This window comes from Dromaius novaehollandiae, chromosome 1 (genome assembly GCF_036370855.1).
Source record: "Dromaius novaehollandiae isolate bDroNov1 chromosome 1, bDroNov1.hap1, whole genome shotgun sequence".
Taxonomy (NCBI): domain Eukaryota; kingdom Metazoa; phylum Chordata; class Aves; order Casuariiformes; family Dromaiidae; genus Dromaius; species Dromaius novaehollandiae.
In genome coordinates, this window is record NC_088098.1 from 110928824 (window position 1) to 110950218 (window position 21395).

A 21395-nucleotide genomic window follows, 5' to 3' on the forward strand; every position below is an offset into this window, starting at 1 on the left:
TTTACTAAAGAAAATAGGGAAGCAGGGAGAATGAAGATTACATAACACCACGGAACTGTCACTTCATTATACTTTCTGCTTCAAATGGTCATGTAAAGACATAGAAGTCTATATTACAAGTAGTGCAACAGAAGTGACAGAATTTATTTTCAAGCAGCAATTAGGAGGATGCAAACAACATTTTTCCCTTGCAAGTCTTATGGGTTGAAAGGGGGTGCTGGGCAGTTATCAGTACTGATCTGTCTTAAACTCTTTGAAGGAGACATGGAAATTAGCAAATAATGCTTTAATTGTATTGAACTCACAGATTCTATATGGAAGTAAGAAATACAGATAATATGGAAGTATTTATATCCAATAATCTCCCTGTTTAAGGAAAGGAAATACATTTCTATGAACTTTATCTGATGATGTTCCTAGGTTCCAGATAAAATCTAAAAAAAAAAAAAAATCTTATGAAGAATCCTATTAAAGGAAAGCAGAATGATACAAAAAACACTATTGTAAATGTATTATTTACCAATGTAGAAGGCCAGAACTTGACAAAGTTTTAGCATGACTGGTGCATAGACTCATGACTGACCTTTTTAAGTGGATGATTCTTTTCCATGTAAAGTATACAAATCCCATACATACATAAATTCTTCTTTCATCTTTGTTTCCTGTATTTCCACTTATTAAGGGAGATAGGAGGTAAGAGGAAAAGGGAGAAAGATCGCTCTGTGTTGCAGTTGAAAACAATATCTAGAAATTAGACTGTATGCTGGTCCTTCTTCTGATGGATTTTGTTGAGGCTCAGAAAATCCACAACAACAACAGGTGTGACATGGTCCATTACTGGTAATGGAATTATTATTTAAAGATATTAACTCTTTCTGTCCTTCATTCACTTTAAATTTACCAGAGTGGGGAAAGAGCAATTACAAGCAACTGACTTCAGCTGAAGTTCCTTAGAAGAAGCTAGCTTTTACATACAGCTATGGGGTCAGCTTGTGGTTACCATGTTCCCTTCTGCTCCCTCTCTCCCTGGATCTCTTGGCAAATGGCAGCAGTAGGTGAGGTAAGGAACTGAAGGACAAAAGAAAACCTCAAATGGTCCCCAGATGGATGGGATGACTTCAGTCTGGGGTTCCAGAAACATGCCCCCTCATTTTTTCTTGTTTTTTTTTAAATAATGGTCTTGGCCATTTGTCAAGAAGTTTCTCAAAGAGAAGGCCAAGGATTTGCTCTTGTTTCTTTCTTTAATCCTTTAACTTTTCTCCAGGGCAAGGAAGCGTTGGTCAGCATCAAGTTCCCATGCCCTATTTCAGAGCATCTCGGACTCTGTAAACTGACCTGTGACTCAAATCCAAAATCATCCATGCTACTTGCATGTTTTAACTTGGTGATGACAGTATGGTTATTACTGGTTTCATCAGACTAATGCAGGCAACTAAAATAATGGATGCTGAATGGAGATTGTAATATGTTTGACTAGGAGTTTATGTTGATCTTCTCTAGACATAAATTTACTGAAATATTTATTTTTAATTTTAGTATTCTACATTTCATATGCATTTCCATACTTGAGATTTAAAGAGGAAATTTTTCACACTAATGGTATCATTTAATATATAGTTAAAATAAATCTGTAGTTTGCATTTTGGGAAGCAAAGACTGCACATAAATAGAAGTATATTACTGTATTTCTGGGAAGCAAATTTTCTAGTAACTGAGACCCACTTTGAGTTGGCTCTTATATTTATTTCATTAATATAACGACTGGCTAAAGATACAGCATTTAGGATAGTAAGAGTGACAGTCCTAGGCAGTTAGAAAGTTTCTGAGCAATTATTCTATCAGCAAAAGAATCCACAGCAAAAAATGAATCTTTTAAAGTAATTCTGCATTTCACATCTTAATTAAGGATTTTAACTTAATTGTTTCATCCACATCATTTTATACTTGATAGTGGAATGCACTTTATTTTCAGTGGCTGTTTTTCAATGAGGGAGAGGAATAGGAGAAACAGAATAGTCCACTGCTAAAGACAGGATTTGCAAAATTTGTCATTTTACTCCACTTTTTTTTCCCAGACAGTTTAGAAACAGCTACCCTTAGATAATTAATTTGCAACGATAAAAAGACAATTTCCTTCTACATCTATTCAGGCTTGCTGTGGACAACAAGAAGCATCTGTTGGTGTTGCTGGTAATGTTGGAGAAGAGATTCTTCAGCCTGTTATAAATTGGTTAGCAGGTTTATTTGGTCTTCTGGAGAACTAAACATTTCTGCAGGATGGAAAAGCTGAAAAAGCAGGAGTCACTATCTGTATTCTAGTCAGCAATAAATTTTAAATAGCTGCCTCCTGCTCTAGACGGATTATTTCTGCCCAGATTTCCTGTTGTTAAAAAAATAAAATAAAATAAAAGGTAGGGTTGGGGGAGGGGGGGGGAGTGGCTACCATGCTTGATCAGGGAGAATTTGTAACCTCTGGACCTTCTTCAGGAATCTCATTTGAGACTGAATTGACTGATGCTGTATGGTTTATATCAAACAGGAGTCTAACACACCCTTTAGCTTCTCTCTGATTTCTTTATATTTGTCTTTCTTCTTGTGGTCACAGCTGTATCGATGAGGCTGCATTTTTTTTTTCTTCTTTTCCCCTCATTCTTATGAAGACCTGATGGCAGTTTGGGACTTCAGAATTGTTCCCAAGAACACCAAACCTTTAAAGAGTGCTGATGTGGCACCTGCTCAAAAGAACCTTTTTGTTTCCTCATCTTTACCCTATTTCTATTTAATTCTGAGATAAAGCTTGTTGGGAAAGCAATACTGGGGTGAGCCCACTCATGAACTCAGAAATTACTCTGGCATTGACAGATAGTTTGTTGAGAGATTTAGTTAAGGCAAGCTCATTAAAACACTTATCTGTGCTGCTGCTAACAGAACTACTCGGTTATCAAAAATCTCTAGTAAGATAAGCCATAAATGTATTAAATATGCACCATCACTTCACTCTGATCATCTTTTGAGAGGTCACAAAGCTTGGCAATGCCTATTTGCTCCTTTTTTTATATAGGTCTCAAATATAACATTCTAAAACATTTTATTTGGTCATGCACTTTTGTTAAATAAATAAGACCAACAAAGGGAAGCATCAAGACTTTTTGAAAAATTTTTGAAAAGCAGCAGGTGGGTAGAGTCACTAGTATGATGCTCTTTAGAACTGTGTTTTTAATCTAGTGTCATATTCTGAGCACTTCATATCTGCATTTAGTGTTGTAAGCACCAAGTGAGGGGCCTCCTTACAAAATCGTGTATACATATATATGTGTGTGTATATATATATATCCATAGATAAACATGCATAGTAAATTAACATGTGTTTTTTTGTATTTTGAAACAAGAAATTAAAAAAATTTGAAAATAAAAAAAAATTCCAATACCAAGCTGTAAAGGAAAAATAAATGACATGCATCGTATTACACTGACTTTGTTGCACAGTTGAATATTAGCCATTTCAACAAGCAGAAACTTACATTTGAATAGAACCCTCTTTGGAAAAGAGCTCAGGAAGATAAAACAATGTTTTTTTTCTGATATCTTTTGCCATTTGGAATGTTCTAATGGGCTACTGTACTATTTTTCTATTCCAAACACAATTAATATTAAAGGACCCTAGTACAGAAAGCCAAAAACATATATCAAAGGAATCCTACTACACATTTAGTCACCCAGGAATGGCTGATACTCGTTAGATTTTTTTTTTAATTAATTACATTTTATATGAAAAAAGTTGCAGTGTTGTGAGTCTGTGTTTGCATGGATACAAGCACATTTCTATCGTTACTTGACTAATTGCCAAAACATTTACCTAAAAAGACTTAAAAGCTATATTCAGTCCTTATTTAACTCCATTAATTACAAACAAATTGCACCAGAGAGAACTTTTGGCTTACATTCAGTTTATTCATTATAAAGCAGCATGATACATGATCAACCTTCATGCACAATCTATAAAGCTCATTGAAGAGCTTTTTGTAATAGACAACATAGAAGAGCTCTCATGAGCTCCCAGATTAAACAGAGAGCATATACCTTCATTTTGATATGTGGTGATTACTGAGCTAATTCACTATGCATTGAAATGAGAATGCACATTGGGAAATGCAGCATTAAACTTAAAAATAGTTAATATACTTGGCCTGAAATTAATAATTTAGACTATTTTCCAATAAAGCATTTGTAGTTTACAATTTTTTTTATTATTACTGCCAACACTTTGAAGCCCTCCACTATACATTTTGTGTACTGATGCTGAAAGAAAATAATGTTTCCCCCTCTACAGGCAGATAGAAGAATCACATGTCATATGAAGGAAAAAGTAAAATGATAAAACTATTTATTAATTGAAATACTGCCCTCAGTTGAGGAGGGAAATTCTTAATAACTAACATTTTCTTCCCAAAATTTAAATCTAGACTGCATTTTGAGAGATATTTATTCAGTTTCTTTTAACTGTGAGTTTTGAATGTTACTCCGTTTTACATGATTATATGCTGGCTTCCTTTCAACCTTTAAAATCTGTTTGTATCCTTAAAAATATTAAGCTAATGGATGTTTTTTCTGATCCAGTCCACAAACCTGGTGACTCGAGCATACACTCCTGGTCGTTCGGGAAGTGCACACTGATAGCCAAATGATGTTACACCTGCCAAAAACCACTTGTTACCATCTTCAATCATCAGAGGGCCACCTGAATCTCCCTGCAATATGGAATTCAAATGTTAAAAGTGAACAGTGTCAACTTTGAACCAAAGCTTGTTGTCTATGATGTTTTGTTCATGTTGATGCTTCATCTTATTGACTGCATCCTGGTATGCCTTGGGCATTGGAAGTGAGATCAGTGTGGATTCTTTTATACTGAGAATTTTTAAAGTGATCCATTTCCTTTTTTATCTTCTCCCCCTTCCCCCCTTTCTTTTTAAGGATGTGATCTTAAGCTTTTATCGATCTTTCAGTACAAGACTGGGTTTCAAATGATTTGTTTTTGCTTATTACTCTTAGCTTAGCCCTTCATCTTTAACAAAGCCTGGGTAAAAGTGTAGGATTTCTTTTAGCTGAAATTATTTACCCAAAAATATAATTCTATTCTGTGTCACCCCAGAGTTTTTGCAATTTCAAATTCAGAGGAAAAAAAGAGGGCAAGATTGACAGAAGAGGAGGTATCCTCTTCCACCTTTTTCTCAATAGTTTAGCAATTACAAGACTCCAAGAGAGTATGGGAGACCAAATTTGATACTTTGCGCATCCTGAGTGGCCTTGAATATGTTGTTTTCAGAAGAAAACAATGACTAGTTTTTGTTGTCTATTCAGGAGTGAGTTAGTATAGCCAATATTATTTTTGTCTTCATTCAGCCCTGTTAATGGAGCTTTGCACAGAAGCATTCTGTGGGGACTCAGCCATTAAAATGCTTCTGCCCATGGCTCTAGGGCATCTGCAAAAGTTCAAAGGCTGTGACAGCAGCCTAAAGGCTGAAGCGCTGTCAGGACTCACTTGTTCCTCTTTGCTCACATGTGAATGGTCATTGATCACAACACAGGTCACTTCTTACACTCTCTATCAGCCTATGGTGCTACGCTCCTTTTTTTTTTTTAGTTTGAGGGGCAAAAGGCAAAAAGCAAAGTCACAGAAGCTGAAGAAATGGTGAGTGAAGGTAGCCTTGCATACACTCCTCCTTCTGGACTGTGGACTAAACTAGCCAAAGTCACTGCACTTGACGAAGGCTTAGGGTTGTAGGGGGTGAGGCAAAAGCAATTACTAAGAATGCTCCTCATCAGACTTTAGGAGAATCAGCCAGTCTCTGTACCATAGACTCCGCACTGCTGGAAGCAAAATTATGTGACTGCCAACAGTGACTACATTCTCATGGAGATGCAGTCCAATATTAGCAGAGCTAGAATGGACACAAACTAGATCCTCAGGAAGCAGCCTATGAGAGCAATGCAGAAAGCCATCCTTTCCAAAATATTGTGGCATCCACTCACAAAAGGTTTTTGGAGTCTACAAATGTTGGGGAAAAGCATCATTGCTCTCACTCTTTCCCTGCCTGAGGTATTTCTGAGACTTGGATCTGCTTATTCCTCTGTATCCTGCTTTTCCATAAACACGTTCCTCTTTTCCCCATGGAATTACTCAGAAGTAATTCTTCAAAGCTTAGTGCAGAAAATTTCCATTACTCTCATATCCCTCCATGGTTGTTTATGTCAAGAAGATAGACACAAAATAGATTTTTATCTTTATAGCATGTATCCTGATAAAGTATAAAATGGACAAAACATTTTGAGTAGGAATTACATTCGCAGATAGTGACTACCTCAGTTTTAATGATCAGAGGACCAGGGAGCAGTTATTCAGTAATTAGATGTGCTGTATGCTGACTGTGGAAATGATTTGCCTATATTTACCTGACAGGAATCTACCCCTCCTTCGTCATAGCCCGCACAGATCATATTCTCAGTAATATTATATTCTGGCATCCATTGCTGGCATTTTTTATTTGTTATGAGAGGGACTTCTGCATCTTGCAAAATATTTGATGTGGGACCTGATGAAAATAAATACAGAGTACATTTATCCACTGTAGTAAATATACACAATGTACTCAGAACACCAGTAATTTTGTTCTTATTCCAAAATTCTAGGGACGTTATAGAACAGCAGGAAGCCCTGTCTCACTCCTGTATTCTTCCGGTTTATACCACTGTAATACAATCACTGATTAAATGGTGCTCATTGACTGAATCCTGTCTTTCATTTCTGTAATGGGACTGAATATGGTTATAATTCAATTAAGGTTACTAAAATCAATGAATATGAACTTATTGTGGAGAGATCTAAGGGCTAAATAAGGGCTTAGGAATTTGGATTGTCCAATATTTCATCATTATCCATTGTGGAACTTTGCCTAATTCAATTTTGTATAAAAATTTATGTTATTAATTCCTGCTCAAAATTCCACATGTAATTTTACTCTGAAAATGTGGAATCAAATGTGTAGAAGCAACTGTAGAACTTAAATGACATGTTTATTATTTAGCAGTGACTCCAAATCCCAAGTGTGTGATACACGAACAGAACATACATTTCACAGTGTAGTCAGTATGCTGACTTTTCTGGGAAATCATTTGCACGTAGTCAGAAACATTAATCTCCCACCTCCTCCCCCTGCAACTGGAAATCAGATGTATATATTTCATATTGAGAAAAACAGTCATCCTAACAAAAGGGAACACAATAACATTTTTTCATAATTTAATGACTTTAAATATACATATTTTTTCTGATAAATATGTTATAGCTCCAATACCTAGCTTTAGGGCAGAAAGGTGGCAGGGGATGGTTACCTAACTTTTGTATGGAGGAGGACATAACCTAACCTATTTGACCTTAGCAACCCCTGTGAAATTGGGAGCAGGCTTTCCCTCATTGCTTCATGCCTGTCATAATTTGCCAAGCAGATTACCCACCTTGGTTTGCAATTGCACCCCAGCCAGCAATGGAACAGTAAATTCCTGGTAAAAACTCTTGACTTTTTTCTGGTAAGCAGATAGATTGTATGTAATCTGTGAATGAGAAATAAGCAATCAATTTCAACCTCTTTCCTGTATTCAGGCTTTATGAAGTCATAAAGGAAAATGTTCACTGATTCAAACCTGCTTTTCAGGCAAAATATTCAAGAAGTACTGGACTGACTCCAGGATGATTAGGTTATGAAAAAGTACAGCCATCCCATCACCCTCGTGTGCTTAGAGATAGAGTTTTGTACAATAGAGTAAGTCTGTAATATAGGAGAATACCAAATCATCTACCTGTATATTGCATTTTGTATTGAAGATGCATCATCGCAATATCACTGTCTTTTATGCTTTTATTATAATGAGGGTTTATAATTATTTGATCAATGTCTTGAACTACTGTTGAAGGATATGTCATATTCAATTGGTCATGCAAGCCAAGCACTGCTTTCCATTGAGATAGTTTTAAATGCCTCCTAGAAGTTGAAAAGAATATTTACAATTATCAATGATTAATGAAAATTTTGAAAAATATGTTAGGCAAGACGTTAATCTTTAACCTCATGGTAATGTACAGCATTTGCACATTCTGTTGTAATAAACAGGAGAATGTAGTGGATGTGCTTACAATTTTGTGATAGAATACTGTCTTAATTAAACTGTAGAAATATGTGGTTGGATTTTGATGTTAAGCTTATAATGCATTATTTATAAAGAATTAACCAGACTGTAGTGCAGTGGAGGAAAAGACATTGACTAAATTACTATGGCTTTTTAACCACTGGAGAGAATACTGCTGAACGCCTACCATGCAATTAATATTGGCACCAGTTTGAAAATTATCATGGGAAAATGCTGCGGCTCATAGAGAATTGGTTTTTTAATATTTTATCTAAATTGAAAAGGGGATGTTAAGAAAAACTATGACATAATCCACATTTTGGATTGGCCATTTGCCAGTTTTTTAATAAGCAAGTTCATAGTTTCAAAAACGAAACTCTTTCTCTTCAACTTGATTGTTGTACTGAATTGGTTTCTGCTGATCTTTTAGTTTGACTTCAAGAGGTTATCTTGGTATAAATTAGGAGCATTTAAGTTTAATGCTCAGAATTAAGGGGAGAAACTCCAAGCCCTCACTTAGGGAAAACTCCAGCAAAATCAGGATAATAAAATTAAATTTAAGTGAAAATAGTACAAAAAAGGAAGTACCAAGACAGTTATGGATTTATTGTGTGCAGACCAATAGGGCTTGATCCTCCTCATTTCTATGGCTTGGTATGGAATATAGTTCCTACCATGAAGTAAGGGAGCATTGTCATATTGGCACAGGCTCCATTGCATTATATTACTTAGTTATTTATAATTAAAGCTGTACTGTAATTTTCAATATTAACATTTATTTTTTGCCCTTCCAGTTTCCAGATGGCTTCTACAGCACTTGTTTTCATTATAGATATAACAGAAGCACACCCTGGAAAATATAATATATTTTTATATATAAATATGCATCACTTCTTTGAATGGTGCAGATACCACCACCTAGAGGATATTCTGTATTACCTAATCAATGCAAATAAATCAAGATTCACCCCAGTTATGCTCAGTAAATCTTGACCAATCTTTCAAAGTGGAAAGGAGGAACAGGCAACACTGAATTTACCTTTATGAGGTATGAGGTCCTCTTTTACATCATTGGCAGAGATTCAACTAAATAATAGAGGCTCACATTAATTGCAGGTAACATGCAAATGCTCAGTATTGATACCATATATTTAAAGCGAAATCTTTCATTGACAGGAAATGCTTCTTTGTTTCCATAAGGATTAAGGGGTTATCAGCAAGTAAAGAGCCTTTAGCTGAGCTCCACGTGTGATTCAAAACACAGTAATTAAACAGTGAGTTAATGGTTAACGTCTTATATCAGTATCACAAATTACACATAATCTGATGTCTCTGTAGCAAACTTGCACATAAAACAAAAGTTTCATCATCATTCTTAAAATCCAAAAGAAAAGACATGGCATGGAAGTCACATGACTATCTATCTCAGCTAGTCAGCAAGACTCCCTGTGGTCAGCGGAGAGAAACAGTCACTTTTGAAATTATATGAATTTCATTCTAAAGTAAACATAAAAACCCCCTCAAAACTCTAAAACATTCCCTTTTCCTCTCTGTTCGCTTTTAAGGATATTCATTACTTTGATTGTTTTTCCCCTTTAGTGCCTTCTAGAATGGTGCTCTGAAAACTGTTGGTCATTTGTATTTACTGTAGTTATTGGCTGGAGGTGGACAATCTGATCAAAAACATTTTTATCATGACTTTTTTGAACCATTAAGAAACTCATTTTCCAACATGAAAACTTTTTTTTATGTTGGTTAAAAATTAGCATTTTTTTAACTTGAAAATCATTAAATATGCCACTGTGTGACTTCTGCGGTTTGAAGTGCAAACCTAGTGCTCCAATCAGATAGAAAGGATCAGACCCTGGTGAATGCATAACTCTCCACTGACTTCAGTATGATCTTGTGGAAGTGTTTTGTCCTACACAGAACTGACTGATGGCTCAAGGCTGTACTTCAACCCACCTTTACTAAAAAGTAGCCACCATTTGGATACTTGCATTTTGCGGGAGTATCAGCATGTGTTAGCTTAAGGATGAAATGAACATTACCCATATACACAGTGTGCTGCTGTCACCAGCCATTCGTCACTGACAAGGGAAGCTCCACAAATAGCTCCAGAATTATAAAGAAGTGAGACTATCCAAGGCCAAGCCCCTGTTTCGGCATCGCTTCCACCTATAATCCTTGTTCCGCTGTTCTGAGTTACAAGGCGTTTTCCACAAGCTAAAGTAAAATAAATAAATAAATAAATACATAAATAAATAAATAAATATCAAGATTTGTAGATTTGTAGGGAGAGATAATATGTTTTATCAGACTAATTAATATTCTTGGAAAAATGCTTTGTAATTCCTGACCTACTATTCATAAATACTACTATTGTGGAGAAAAGTTTGACATTTTACAGGTAAAATCCAGAATGTGGTAAATATATAACTTGGATTTAGATGTCTTATTTCCTCAGACTTTCTAGATTTTGGCTATATATTTTCAGTATAGACACATCTCTAGCATATATTTGAGCCTAGAAGCAAGTGAAGACTGTAATTTTTCCTGTGTTTATATTATTATGCGTAGAGTTGTTATAATTCATTCCTTAAACTTTCAATTCAAGTAATAACATTAGACTTTATGGACCGAACAATTTGATTTGTGTGAAACGATCTCAGCATATATGTACTTACATTTCATGTTACATTGCAGATGAATCACCAGATTGTTCAAACAATATTCTCTAGAATGAAAGCACAATTAAATCACAAGTATCTGCACACCAGGTAACACTAAATGTCTCTCAAATATATATATATATTTATATATAAAATACATGTAAATATATGTATTTTTAATATATGTACAATTTCATCAATTTACTCTGTCAGTATCAAAATGTTAAATTGTATATTTGGGTTATAGTCCTCCATGCTTGAATTATTTTTAATTATAAATACACAACATCTTATTACATATAATATTAAACATACACTTTTTTTTTAAATGAACACTTAGATGGTGTATATTATGGAAATAAAAGTAGACTCCACTTGTGTTTTAGGGAAAAGAGTCATCTGCATATAATGGATTCTCAGGAAAATTGTAACTGGATATGGTATTTTTTCTACCTTTTGAGAAGTTTTCAGTAACTTACCACTAGATATCAGTGTAACCAAAGAATTTTTTTAAAAAAGGTTAGTTTGGTATCAGTGTATCTTTTCACCAAGATTACAGTGTACTGTAAAAAAAATAGCTGCATACAGAGGTTTGGGAATTATTTAGCAGAGATATAAAGTCAGAGTCTAAAGAGCAAGAGACCACATATCAAAACTACTCAAGCATTTCTGATACCCAGAGGTTTTAAGATTATCTTCATACCTTGTAATGAATCTGAACACTTGGGACAGTGACTGTGCTAGCAGATACATACAGAAATATATCAGAGAAAAAAAAGTCTGCCAAGGAATAGTTTTTAGTATGTGTTTCCACATTATTTTTAAACAGAGAAAGAGAGAATGGTTACATAAATATAATTTAATATAGTATAAAGCATTCCTCACTATTTTTACACTAGAATTTGACATCTGTTGTGAGGGAAATAATATGATGTGACCCAGCATTTTCACAATGTCATAGTGGTGCTAGAAGAAGGGCAAGTGGGAACTGCAACACAGGTACTGCACATGCCGAATATCAGTCCTCTGGGCCCTGCTGCATGCCCTCTTCTGTCAAGAAGCTAGGCAGAAATCTGGAGTAGCTGGGACAGATTGGTAGAATGCAGTTATGTCTGTGGACTTTGCTCACATACCTCTTCAAGGCAGGATTTTGCCCAAGATGAAGCTATCCTGCCAAGAAATATATTACCTAAGGGCATCAGAGAAGAACAGTTACGCTGTTTCTGCACCACAACTTTCAAGTCATATTATCTGTGCTCTTATTTCCTTTACTGGCAGCTATGTTTGAATAAAGACTAAAAGCACTATGAGAAACACCTCGTATAGCTCGCTTACCAGTTAATGATTTTTTTGTAATTAACAAATCTCTCTGATCTTCCTCTCTATCAGTATATGAACAACAAATTTGTGAGAAGCTGTAATGGTGTCACCCTGTAAAATGATCCCTGTTAACTGTCCAGATGAAAAATGATATAAGAAACGTATTTCTGTAACAGGAATACAATCAAGATGAACGAATTTCTTCCATTTCCTCCTGAATTAATCACTTCTTAGTGTTTAACAGATATTAAGAGAAGACATCTTTAAATCATAGCTGCAAAATTTTTAAGACCTCTTGTGGCAATCCTTGCTTAGACATGTACTTAAGAAAAAAAGAAAAACAGCTTGCAATGCTGTTCCATTACTCTAAGACCCTTTCACCACCAGTGAGAATGATAAATGCTTGGGATTAACACAGTATAATTAGAACATAAAATGGATCAATCTTTTTTTTTACTGTAGATAAAATACTTCACAGCAATTTAAGAATCTTCTGCAGGTTTGCTACTGTATGATATTTTTCACAAAGGAAACCAGAAAGAAAATGGACTCCTGCCATCCTCAACAAGGTTTCAGCATTTTCGCAATTATACTGTGATTTTCTGCATCAGTGCTTTTGGTAGGATTCCAGGAAAATGTTTATAACAAGCCATCTTACAAGCAGAAAGACAGCAATTTATGTCATTATATATTGTTTTATTCAATGATGGCAAGTCTTTCTCCTTTTAGAAAAATACTGTAAATTCCAGGATTTCCTGAGAATATAGCCCTGTGGAAATATTACATTTACAGTTAATCTATAAAACACACTGCCCGTTTGTACACTCCTTCAGAATCACTTCAGGTGTTACTTGGACTGAGAAAAATCAGAATATAATCTAATGTATTCTGAGGATCACCTCATCTAATGATTCAATTCAAACTGTGGAGACAAATCTAGAAAACTTATGCAGGTGGGATTCATATATCTAAACAGAGATATCTGTACACGGATTAGTTACCTTAGCCTTCTTAAATATAAAGTGTGTATCAATAAAATCAATGGATTATAGAGTGTGATTCATCTCGTTCCAGCAAAGTTCAGATGAATCACAATTTGGAAGTGCCTATTTTTTTCTATTGATTGTAGAGGGAACCTAGTGTGGTAATTCCAATACAACTACGGGCAAATGCCACTCCATCTTTCTTTAATTCCTCTACTGATGCTTAAGTATAAATATATATTTATATTATATTTATATATGTAATTGTATCTGTTACATAAACATAAACTGAAGTCAATTTATTAAATTTATGTAAAATTTATATTTATATATAAATTTAATATATACAAATTTATATACAAATTTAATAAAAAAGTTAACATAGACCAAACATAACACAAGCATCACTAAAATGTTAATATGAATGAAATTATAAAATAAGAAAGCAAAAATGAACAAAAATGTAAACAAGTATATTTTTTCACAGTAGGAGAAGGAGGCATGCGCCTTTTTTTAATTTGGTATTAAATTTTTTTCTGTTCTCTCTTTCCTTGTGTTGGATTGATTCCAACTCACATGCTTTCATTATTTTTGTAAAGTATTTACATTGAATCCGAGACACACTAGAGACAGAAGACTTTTTTTCCTCTCATTTCTCCATCTGCAAAGTGCATATAATTTAGAGATCTCTAAATAGAAATGCTTTGTAAAAATAACAGTATTTCTCTTTTACACAGTAAATGTGTGATGACTTCACAAAATATTGTAGTGAATGGTAGCTAAAAATGTAGCAAGTACCTCTCAAATTTACAATAGACCAAATGGGCAAGAACGAAAGGGGGTAGATTGAGTTGCCCAATGTTACACAAAATTCAGCAGTAGACAGAGAATAAAACCTAGGTATGTAAATAGTCTAGACCTTGTATACTGGATGTTACCTCTGAATGAACTTATTATGGAAATCATTATAAAAATGAACATCAGCCTGCTTAAAGCTCTCCTTAGTATGAGGAAGAAATGTCCCTCTACCTACCTTTGTGTAAATATTAGGCTCTGGTTAACTGCTTCAGTCACGTTGACAAATGGGCCATCACCAGTGAATAATATAGCTGACGATGTATTTGCATCCCTAGAAGGAAAAGACACACATGCATATTTCGAGAAATTTATCTTGTTTCATTGGTGGAAGCATATTTTGGAAATGACTGTGTTGTAGAATAAACTGCAGCAATTTTTTTCTGTAAAATAATGACTATTTATCCCCAGAGTTTTGAGGCTTGAAATTTTCATGGATTAAAATGTGTCACCTACTTTCACACACACCTCCTCTGCTAAGATTTATAATGCCAGAATAATATTGAAAGAGACAGAAATTAATTAATTAAAGGGCAATAAATTATCAATTTCTGCTTTTCTATGCCACAACAAAGGGTTGCAATGGCAATTCTTAACTGTATGGAGCCAAAACTTTCCATGGAATAATGAACAGTAATAAGCTGAACTTTGGGATATCACAGATTTGTTTTTTGAGACGGGTAATCTCATCACTATTATACCTTTGTGCACAGAGAACAAATTAAAACATATTTTTCATCAAGAAGAATTTAAGGGAACAAGTGCTATCTTCCTTAAAAGTATGTTCCACCTCATAGATGTATTGAAATCAAAATAACTATTTGTGGAATAAGTCAAGGGTGTCTTGTTTGCTATTCAATAGGAGAGTTCATCTAAACTGGAGTGTACTCCAAGACTCCAGTTTTTCCACAATGGCCTCTTGAACAACAACAATTCTGTGTACTATTGGCTGAATAAGCTGTTTTGGCTTTTACAACCCATATCCAGGTTTAGTTTATAGCCCATTCTGCATCACAAACTTTTGATACAAACTGCATATGCCCATCTTGGACCATATACCCAAGAAAAATATATGCTTTCTCTTGAGGAAGAGAAAAAAGAGCAAAAAGGCACCTGAGGTCAGACTAGATAATTGTTTTGGCCTGCTCCCACCTGACCTTTTAGCCACAAATACCTCAGGATCAAGAAAAGAACAATTTGTACAGGTGCAATATACAAGCAGCACCTATATATCCAGGAATTATCATGTCAACTCTTTGAGTGTAGTAAATCTCTTTCTCCTGGGATGTATGAAGCCTTAGTACCTGCCTAAAAATCAATTCTCCTGTGTATGAAGAGTAAGGCTAGGCATAAGAGAAAGGAGGTGTTCAGCAGTTCCTACTGTGCCATTAGGAAAGCCATACAGCACACCCTGCTGGAAAAGGCACCACTACAGCATTACCCAATCTGGAAATGGCAAAGCTCTCTTGTTTCTGCCCCTAGACATATGTATAGCCTATTGTACAGCATTTGGTTTCAATATAAAATGCCAATACATTAATACTAACTTCACAGATTCCTCCCGAACCATGACTTGAGCTTCTAGGCAGTCCAGAAGAGTAGCAAAGTATCAAACCAAGTAGGTACAATTAAATGCTACTCTGAAGAACTTGACAGATACCAGTCTAATCACCAAGCTACAACTGCAGCAAATGTGCATAATATCCACTAAGTTGTTCTTGAGAAAGTTAGTGAGTGGGAGATTTTCCCCTAATGTAAAAAATGAACATGCTGCTAGGAAAAGCTAGGAGTATGTGCACTGATAAATATTGTTGGCTTACATTTTCTCTGGCACATTGTATCATGATACTTCAACTGAATATATTTGTGTTTTACTAGATTATTGTAATAGATCTTGTAACAGGGCAAACACTATAAACCTTCTCTACTGAAGTCAAAGCTCCCAATGACCTCACAATACCTGTGAAAATCTCCCTTCTCACTGCACTGTCTTTCTTAGACTTTTTCAGCCAAGACTGAGCAAAATATTTCCCTTTTTTCTCCTTCTTTTTCATAAATGTTGTAATTTCTGGATTACAGTTTAGATCTTCTCTGAGCTTATCTATAACCATAAAGGCTTTATTTAGCTTCCCTAACTTTTTGAAATATAATCTAAAGCCCTTTTTCGAGAACATCTTTGATATTTTTAGTGGATTCATTTGTTTTCTTAGTTTGACTTGCTGAAGCATACATAAATGGAGATTCCTAAAATCTCTGAGTGACTGCAAAATCAATCTGATATAGTCTTTTAATTAATATGTTAGTAAATGATGGGGGTTAAGCATTTCTGTAAGTACAAGAAATCATGTGCTTTTCTGGGAGATAGTCAGTTTGTTAATGACAATATAGTTTGTTCTATAGGTCCAGAAACTCAGTGTTACAGCCTTTTTATTTTCATTGATTCAGGAGGACATTTAACACACATAGATTAAGTGTACCTATGATAAAAATGTTCTGATAAGATTGTTTTTGCTAGAACTATCAACAGTCAAACTACATTTATTTTTTAAATGGGGGGAATTATAATGCTGTATTATGATAGCTTTTACCTGTAACAACTTAGACCCTTATCATTTCAAAAGGAAAAAAAATTAACACAATGGGCCAAGTCCTAAAGCTATAACTTGGCTTTAAACCACAGGACTTCTGTTAATGAACGTGATATTTTAGAAATTTCTCAGGCTGTGACAGAAACACCTTTAAGAGGAGGCTAACCTAGGCATTAGATACCCATCATTCCATTCGACCTGCACACTAGCCAGAATTTACTTAATAATCTTAGGCAAGTTTCTTACATACAGATCTACAGAGGTGTTTGGGCAGCAAATTCTTCTGACATTGGTGGTCTTCAGGTACCTGAATGCTTTATGGATCTCTATGATTTCAGTCTAATTCTGTCTCAGATGTGCTCTGTAATAATTAGCACTACCAAATGTTATGAAGAATTAAGATAATATGGTCCCATGCTGAAAAAGTGTTCAGAATAAGAATAGAAGTGCCAATTTTCTGATAATGGTAACTTTTTCCTGTTTGGAAAAAAAAATCCATACATTTCTTACTTGAAGAAGACATATTCACACATTTTATAATGCATTGGTCAGCTTTCAGGCTGTAGGATGTTTCCAGTTTGTTTAATTTGTATTTGACACACAGGACAGTGTTTCTGCTTCTTCTACTAATGTTTTAGTTAGAGAACAAAAAATACTGAAGAATAGTAGCAAATTACTAATAGCAAGCACTTCCTTTGGCATATAAATAGCTTTGTTCACATATAGATTCATATGAAGAGCAGCTGTTCTCTAAATGCTTTTGTGCACACAAATTTGTTTGTATGAAAATTTATAATATAAATAAGCCCTCTGCATTTTCTGGATTTGAAACAAAGCTTCTTAAGCACTTGGTTTGTTTATTCAGCCAACTTTACTAGCAGTATATGATCCCAAGTGAAGTTGTGGACCTATAAATCCTTTGAGACTCCTCCAGAGATTTTCAGATCAAGAAGCACATTACTACTTGGTGAAAACTGACATGACACTAGATCTGTCACCAAGTTTATTAAAACTGTCCTAATTCTGGTCCTCAATGCTGCAAACATTCTGAACACCATGAGAACCAGGTTGTGTGTTATATTCAGCACACAACTCATACAGGCTCTATACCAGGGAAGGTCATGCTATGCCTGTTTATTATCCTAATTTATCCACTGGAAAAAATGTCCTTGTGCAGAAATTTGGGGGGACCATTTCCAGCTTCTTTAAACCATATATGCTATTCTCAACAAACTGGAGAGTCTGAGTCTGACAGTTAAAGAAAGGATTTTCTCTTGTGTCTGAAAGAGTTAGGCCTGTAGTTACTACTGACCATTTGTGGGGAGAATGAAAACCTAATTCCTCAAGCATTTCAAACAAGAAATCTTACTCCAATTAGCTCTTTTCCTTTTCAAGAATTTTATGAGTTCATGAACTAGAATGCAGGGATAACACTAATGTCCTGAACTAACAGCCCTTGTTGGACTTCTGAGTGTGAGAAAACTGCAAGGTATGACCCAGGAATGGGTCAGACCAGCTGCCCAGAGCTGGCTCCAGTTCTAGACTAATAAACAAACTGGACCACTAGAATGGCAAAAAGCTCAATGAGGAGCTTAACATAGGACAACAAACATTTTTCTCAGTCTGACTTTTTTGTGGTTTGAGGAAAAGTAATGCTAACAATACTCATGGAAGAAGCTACGTTTTAGCACTGACATCAGATGTACACAATTACTCAAGCAGGCTGAGCAAAGAGTTTTCATTCAGGTTTCTGAATTGCACCCATTTCTGTACCTTGCTCAGATTAAGAGTATTTGTAAATGATTTGCCTGATCTACATTTTGGAGATGAACACATGGACATCCCTCTAGATGTGCTTCTTGTCTGGCACATACCACAAATGCAGCACTCACATATGCGAAAAATGAAAACAAAGGATTCAGATGTGCAATTTATTAGAATCTGTGTGAAACATTACACTTTCTAGCCCAGCTACATAAATAATCAGGATACCTACAGGACTCATCATTTCAGTCTTCTTCATAAACTGAGCAGTAAATGAAACTAGCAAATGTATAAGAAATTAGCAGCAAAAGTAAATCATCCTAGATGAACCTTAGCCTCTTTCTCTGATAATGCATGATTCTAGATAATTATTCAATATAGCAGTATGAGTTACAGCCAACCCAAGACCTGTTATTACAAACATCCATTTAGTAACAAAATATGCTGCTACAGGGGGATTCATAGAAAGCAGGAATAGAGTGATGCTTAATGGTGTTAAGCAACACTTAAAGCAACACTTCTCCTCCCCCTCATTGTCAGATGCAAAGCCACTTCTCCCCAGGAGGTGTGTATAGGACAGTGATGTGGATATCAAAATTACATTGACAGACTGCATAGGTGGCACTTCAGATTGCTAATTGTTTAGGCAGACTTGAAATTCTGCATGAATACATAAATATGAAACAGATCAGCAGTGAGTGAAAATCTTTACTGTATTGTACCTGACTAATAGCTTATGTAAAAAGATATGGTGGTTTCTGTCTAGTTTTCCCCCCCTCTTTTTTTTTTTTTTTAACAGAAATGGCATACAGTCTAATAAAATTATCTCTATAGAAAAGCAGGAGAATTTATGCTATTCTGTATGATCTAAACCAGAAATTTTACTTAGGATAAGAGAATGTGACACAATTCAGGTTTAAAAATACTTTTTCTTAGCAATAGGAAGAGGTAATAAACTGAACAATGGAATCAGAAAGAACTAATACAGAAAACTTATCTTAATGGGAGTTTTTTTTAATGAGTGTATTTGACTAGTTTATAGAGACAAACTCTGAAATGTATTGCCACAGAATGTTATGGAGACAAAAGCATGAGTAAGTTAAAGTTAATAGAAAATATCCCGGAAGACAGAGCTCACTGAAGCTTATGAAATATAAAAATGTAAATTAAACAATCAGACCAAGAAATGAGCAGTCTCCAGAAGGTGTAGAGGAAAAGGGAGTGGAGGAAAGTGGAGAAAGAGGGGGAGGAAGAAGGCTATTAGCCAGCAAAGGACAGGATATGTGACTAAAGGGACCTTTAGTCATACTTTTTATGTCCTTATATTCATCACAAATGAGATAACTACATATGTAAATTATAATCAGGATTTGTGCATGCAGGTATCTGAAATGTACATAAATACAATACCTGCCTGAAAAGAAAAAAATAAAACAGCATACATTCTATCATCTAATGATTAAAAATAATTTTAAATAACATTTGGATATTTTTCTAAGTCCTTTTAACTATGTTTTTTCTATAATTAATTTATCAGAAAAGCATTTGCAGGCATCCTACTTTGGTTGGAGACCAACATAATAAATTGCAAGCTACGACTTTCATTTGATTATTACTTGGATGAGTGACATCCCCTAAAAACCTCAGCACTGCAGGAAAACCATTTATTATTCAGTGGATGGCAGTGAAGTTGCATACAGTGTGAGGCCAGGATTAGGGCCATAAATTTTGCCATAGATGTTAAAAAACAAAACTTCTTCACCCAATCCTCCCCATGTTTTTCCCTGGGAATCTTGCTGAATACTGACTGAAGCCAAATTTGTGGCTTCAGTCCGATCACATGTTTTTCCTGATAGAAGAAATATAGCTTCTTATCTCAACAGATCAGGTCTAATGACAGGTATGAAACGTACTGGGAGCCCAACTGCAGAATACCCAAGTGGTTATCTTGAATTTACCTGAAACAAACTTTAATATAATAGCAGAGCAGCCAAGGCTGCTGTCTGCTGCAGCTTTAATCTCAGGCATTGTGATACTTAAAAATACATTGGCAGACCAAGCACTTTACCATGGAAAAGTACATATGTCTCTTTTTGGATGGTAAAGACACTAGTGAAATGATGAAGAAAACACAAATGCACAGACTTAACAGAGTTGCAGACAAGTTAAAAAGACAAAGAATACACTCACTCTTGCCCCAGCAGCTGGCAAACACTGTCTGAAATCTGTTTGTTCCAATTATCTGCACACACCAGGTTCCACACCTTCCCAATCCTGATCTGTATCAGTCCTTGGGTGCTTACAGAACCATTAAGCAATCTCACTGTAGACCAAAATGGACAGAAGCGTTTTAGGTAGGAGGTTTAAAACAACAACACCAACCAACCAAACAACCCTCCCCCTCCCCCGCAAACCCCACATAAATGTAATATAGACAGATTTATTAGTGCCAGCAAAGAACAAAAGAAGTTAAGATACGTTACAGTAGTAAGAAACCCAGTGTCTCAAAGATCTTGCAGTCTCCCAGGAAGGAAATGCTATGGTTATCACCTCCTGTATTTCTGCTACCAGAGAGCTTTATAGTCTGTATTTTGCAGGTGTCTCACAAACGAACACTCTTCAGCAGATTTAGTAAAGCAGCACATCTCCCATTTACTCTAACCAAGGTTTCATCTTGGCAAGCATTATGTTATTTCCATCTACTATGAGAAAATTTAGCTACATGAAGCTCAGTAACATAGATCGGATATGAGGCAAAAACCAGAGCTGACTGAAAAATTGGACTTTCCAATTCCTGTTGCTATGGGAACTTTCACTGTTTGCTTTCTTTGCAGCTTTAGTTAAAAAAAAAATCACCCTGAAAACCAATATTTTATCAAAATTTTTTCCAAAACAAAATATTCAGAACAAAAATGTGGAAATATTTCAATGGTTTATTAGGAATTCATTGAGTATTTTGTGAAAAATCTTATGCTACTGGCATAGTGACTAAGGACGTCTGTCCAGCAGGTCAACAGAAGGACAACAGAATC

General features: G+C 35.2%; 1 protein-coding gene across 2 annotated transcripts in view; it reads right to left on the minus strand.

The window, feature by feature from the left end:
* Positions 1–3930: 3930 nt before the first annotated feature.
* TMPRSS15 (transmembrane serine protease 15) overlaps positions 3931–21395 on the minus strand; it is a 58969-nt gene continuing 41504 nt past the window's right edge. The window contains exons 21-28 of one of the 2 annotated variants that reach the window (XM_064523587.1): positions 20554–20686; positions 14190–14285; positions 10869–10918; positions 10233–10407; positions 7855–8036; positions 7513–7608; positions 6451–6590; positions 3931–4748 (exon numbers count right to left, since the gene is read on the minus strand). In XM_064523587.1, coding sequence (XP_064379657.1) covers positions 4593–4748; positions 6451–6590; positions 7513–7608; positions 7855–8036; positions 10233–10407; positions 10869–10918; positions 14190–14285; positions 20554–20686 — 1028 coding nt within the window. In that variant the 3' untranslated portion in view covers positions 3931–4592. The remainder of the gene's footprint in view (positions 4749–6450; positions 6591–7512; positions 7609–7854; positions 8037–10232; positions 10408–10868; positions 10919–14189; positions 14286–20553; positions 20687–21395) is intronic. The other variant, XR_010392338.1, reaches the window with a different exon arrangement.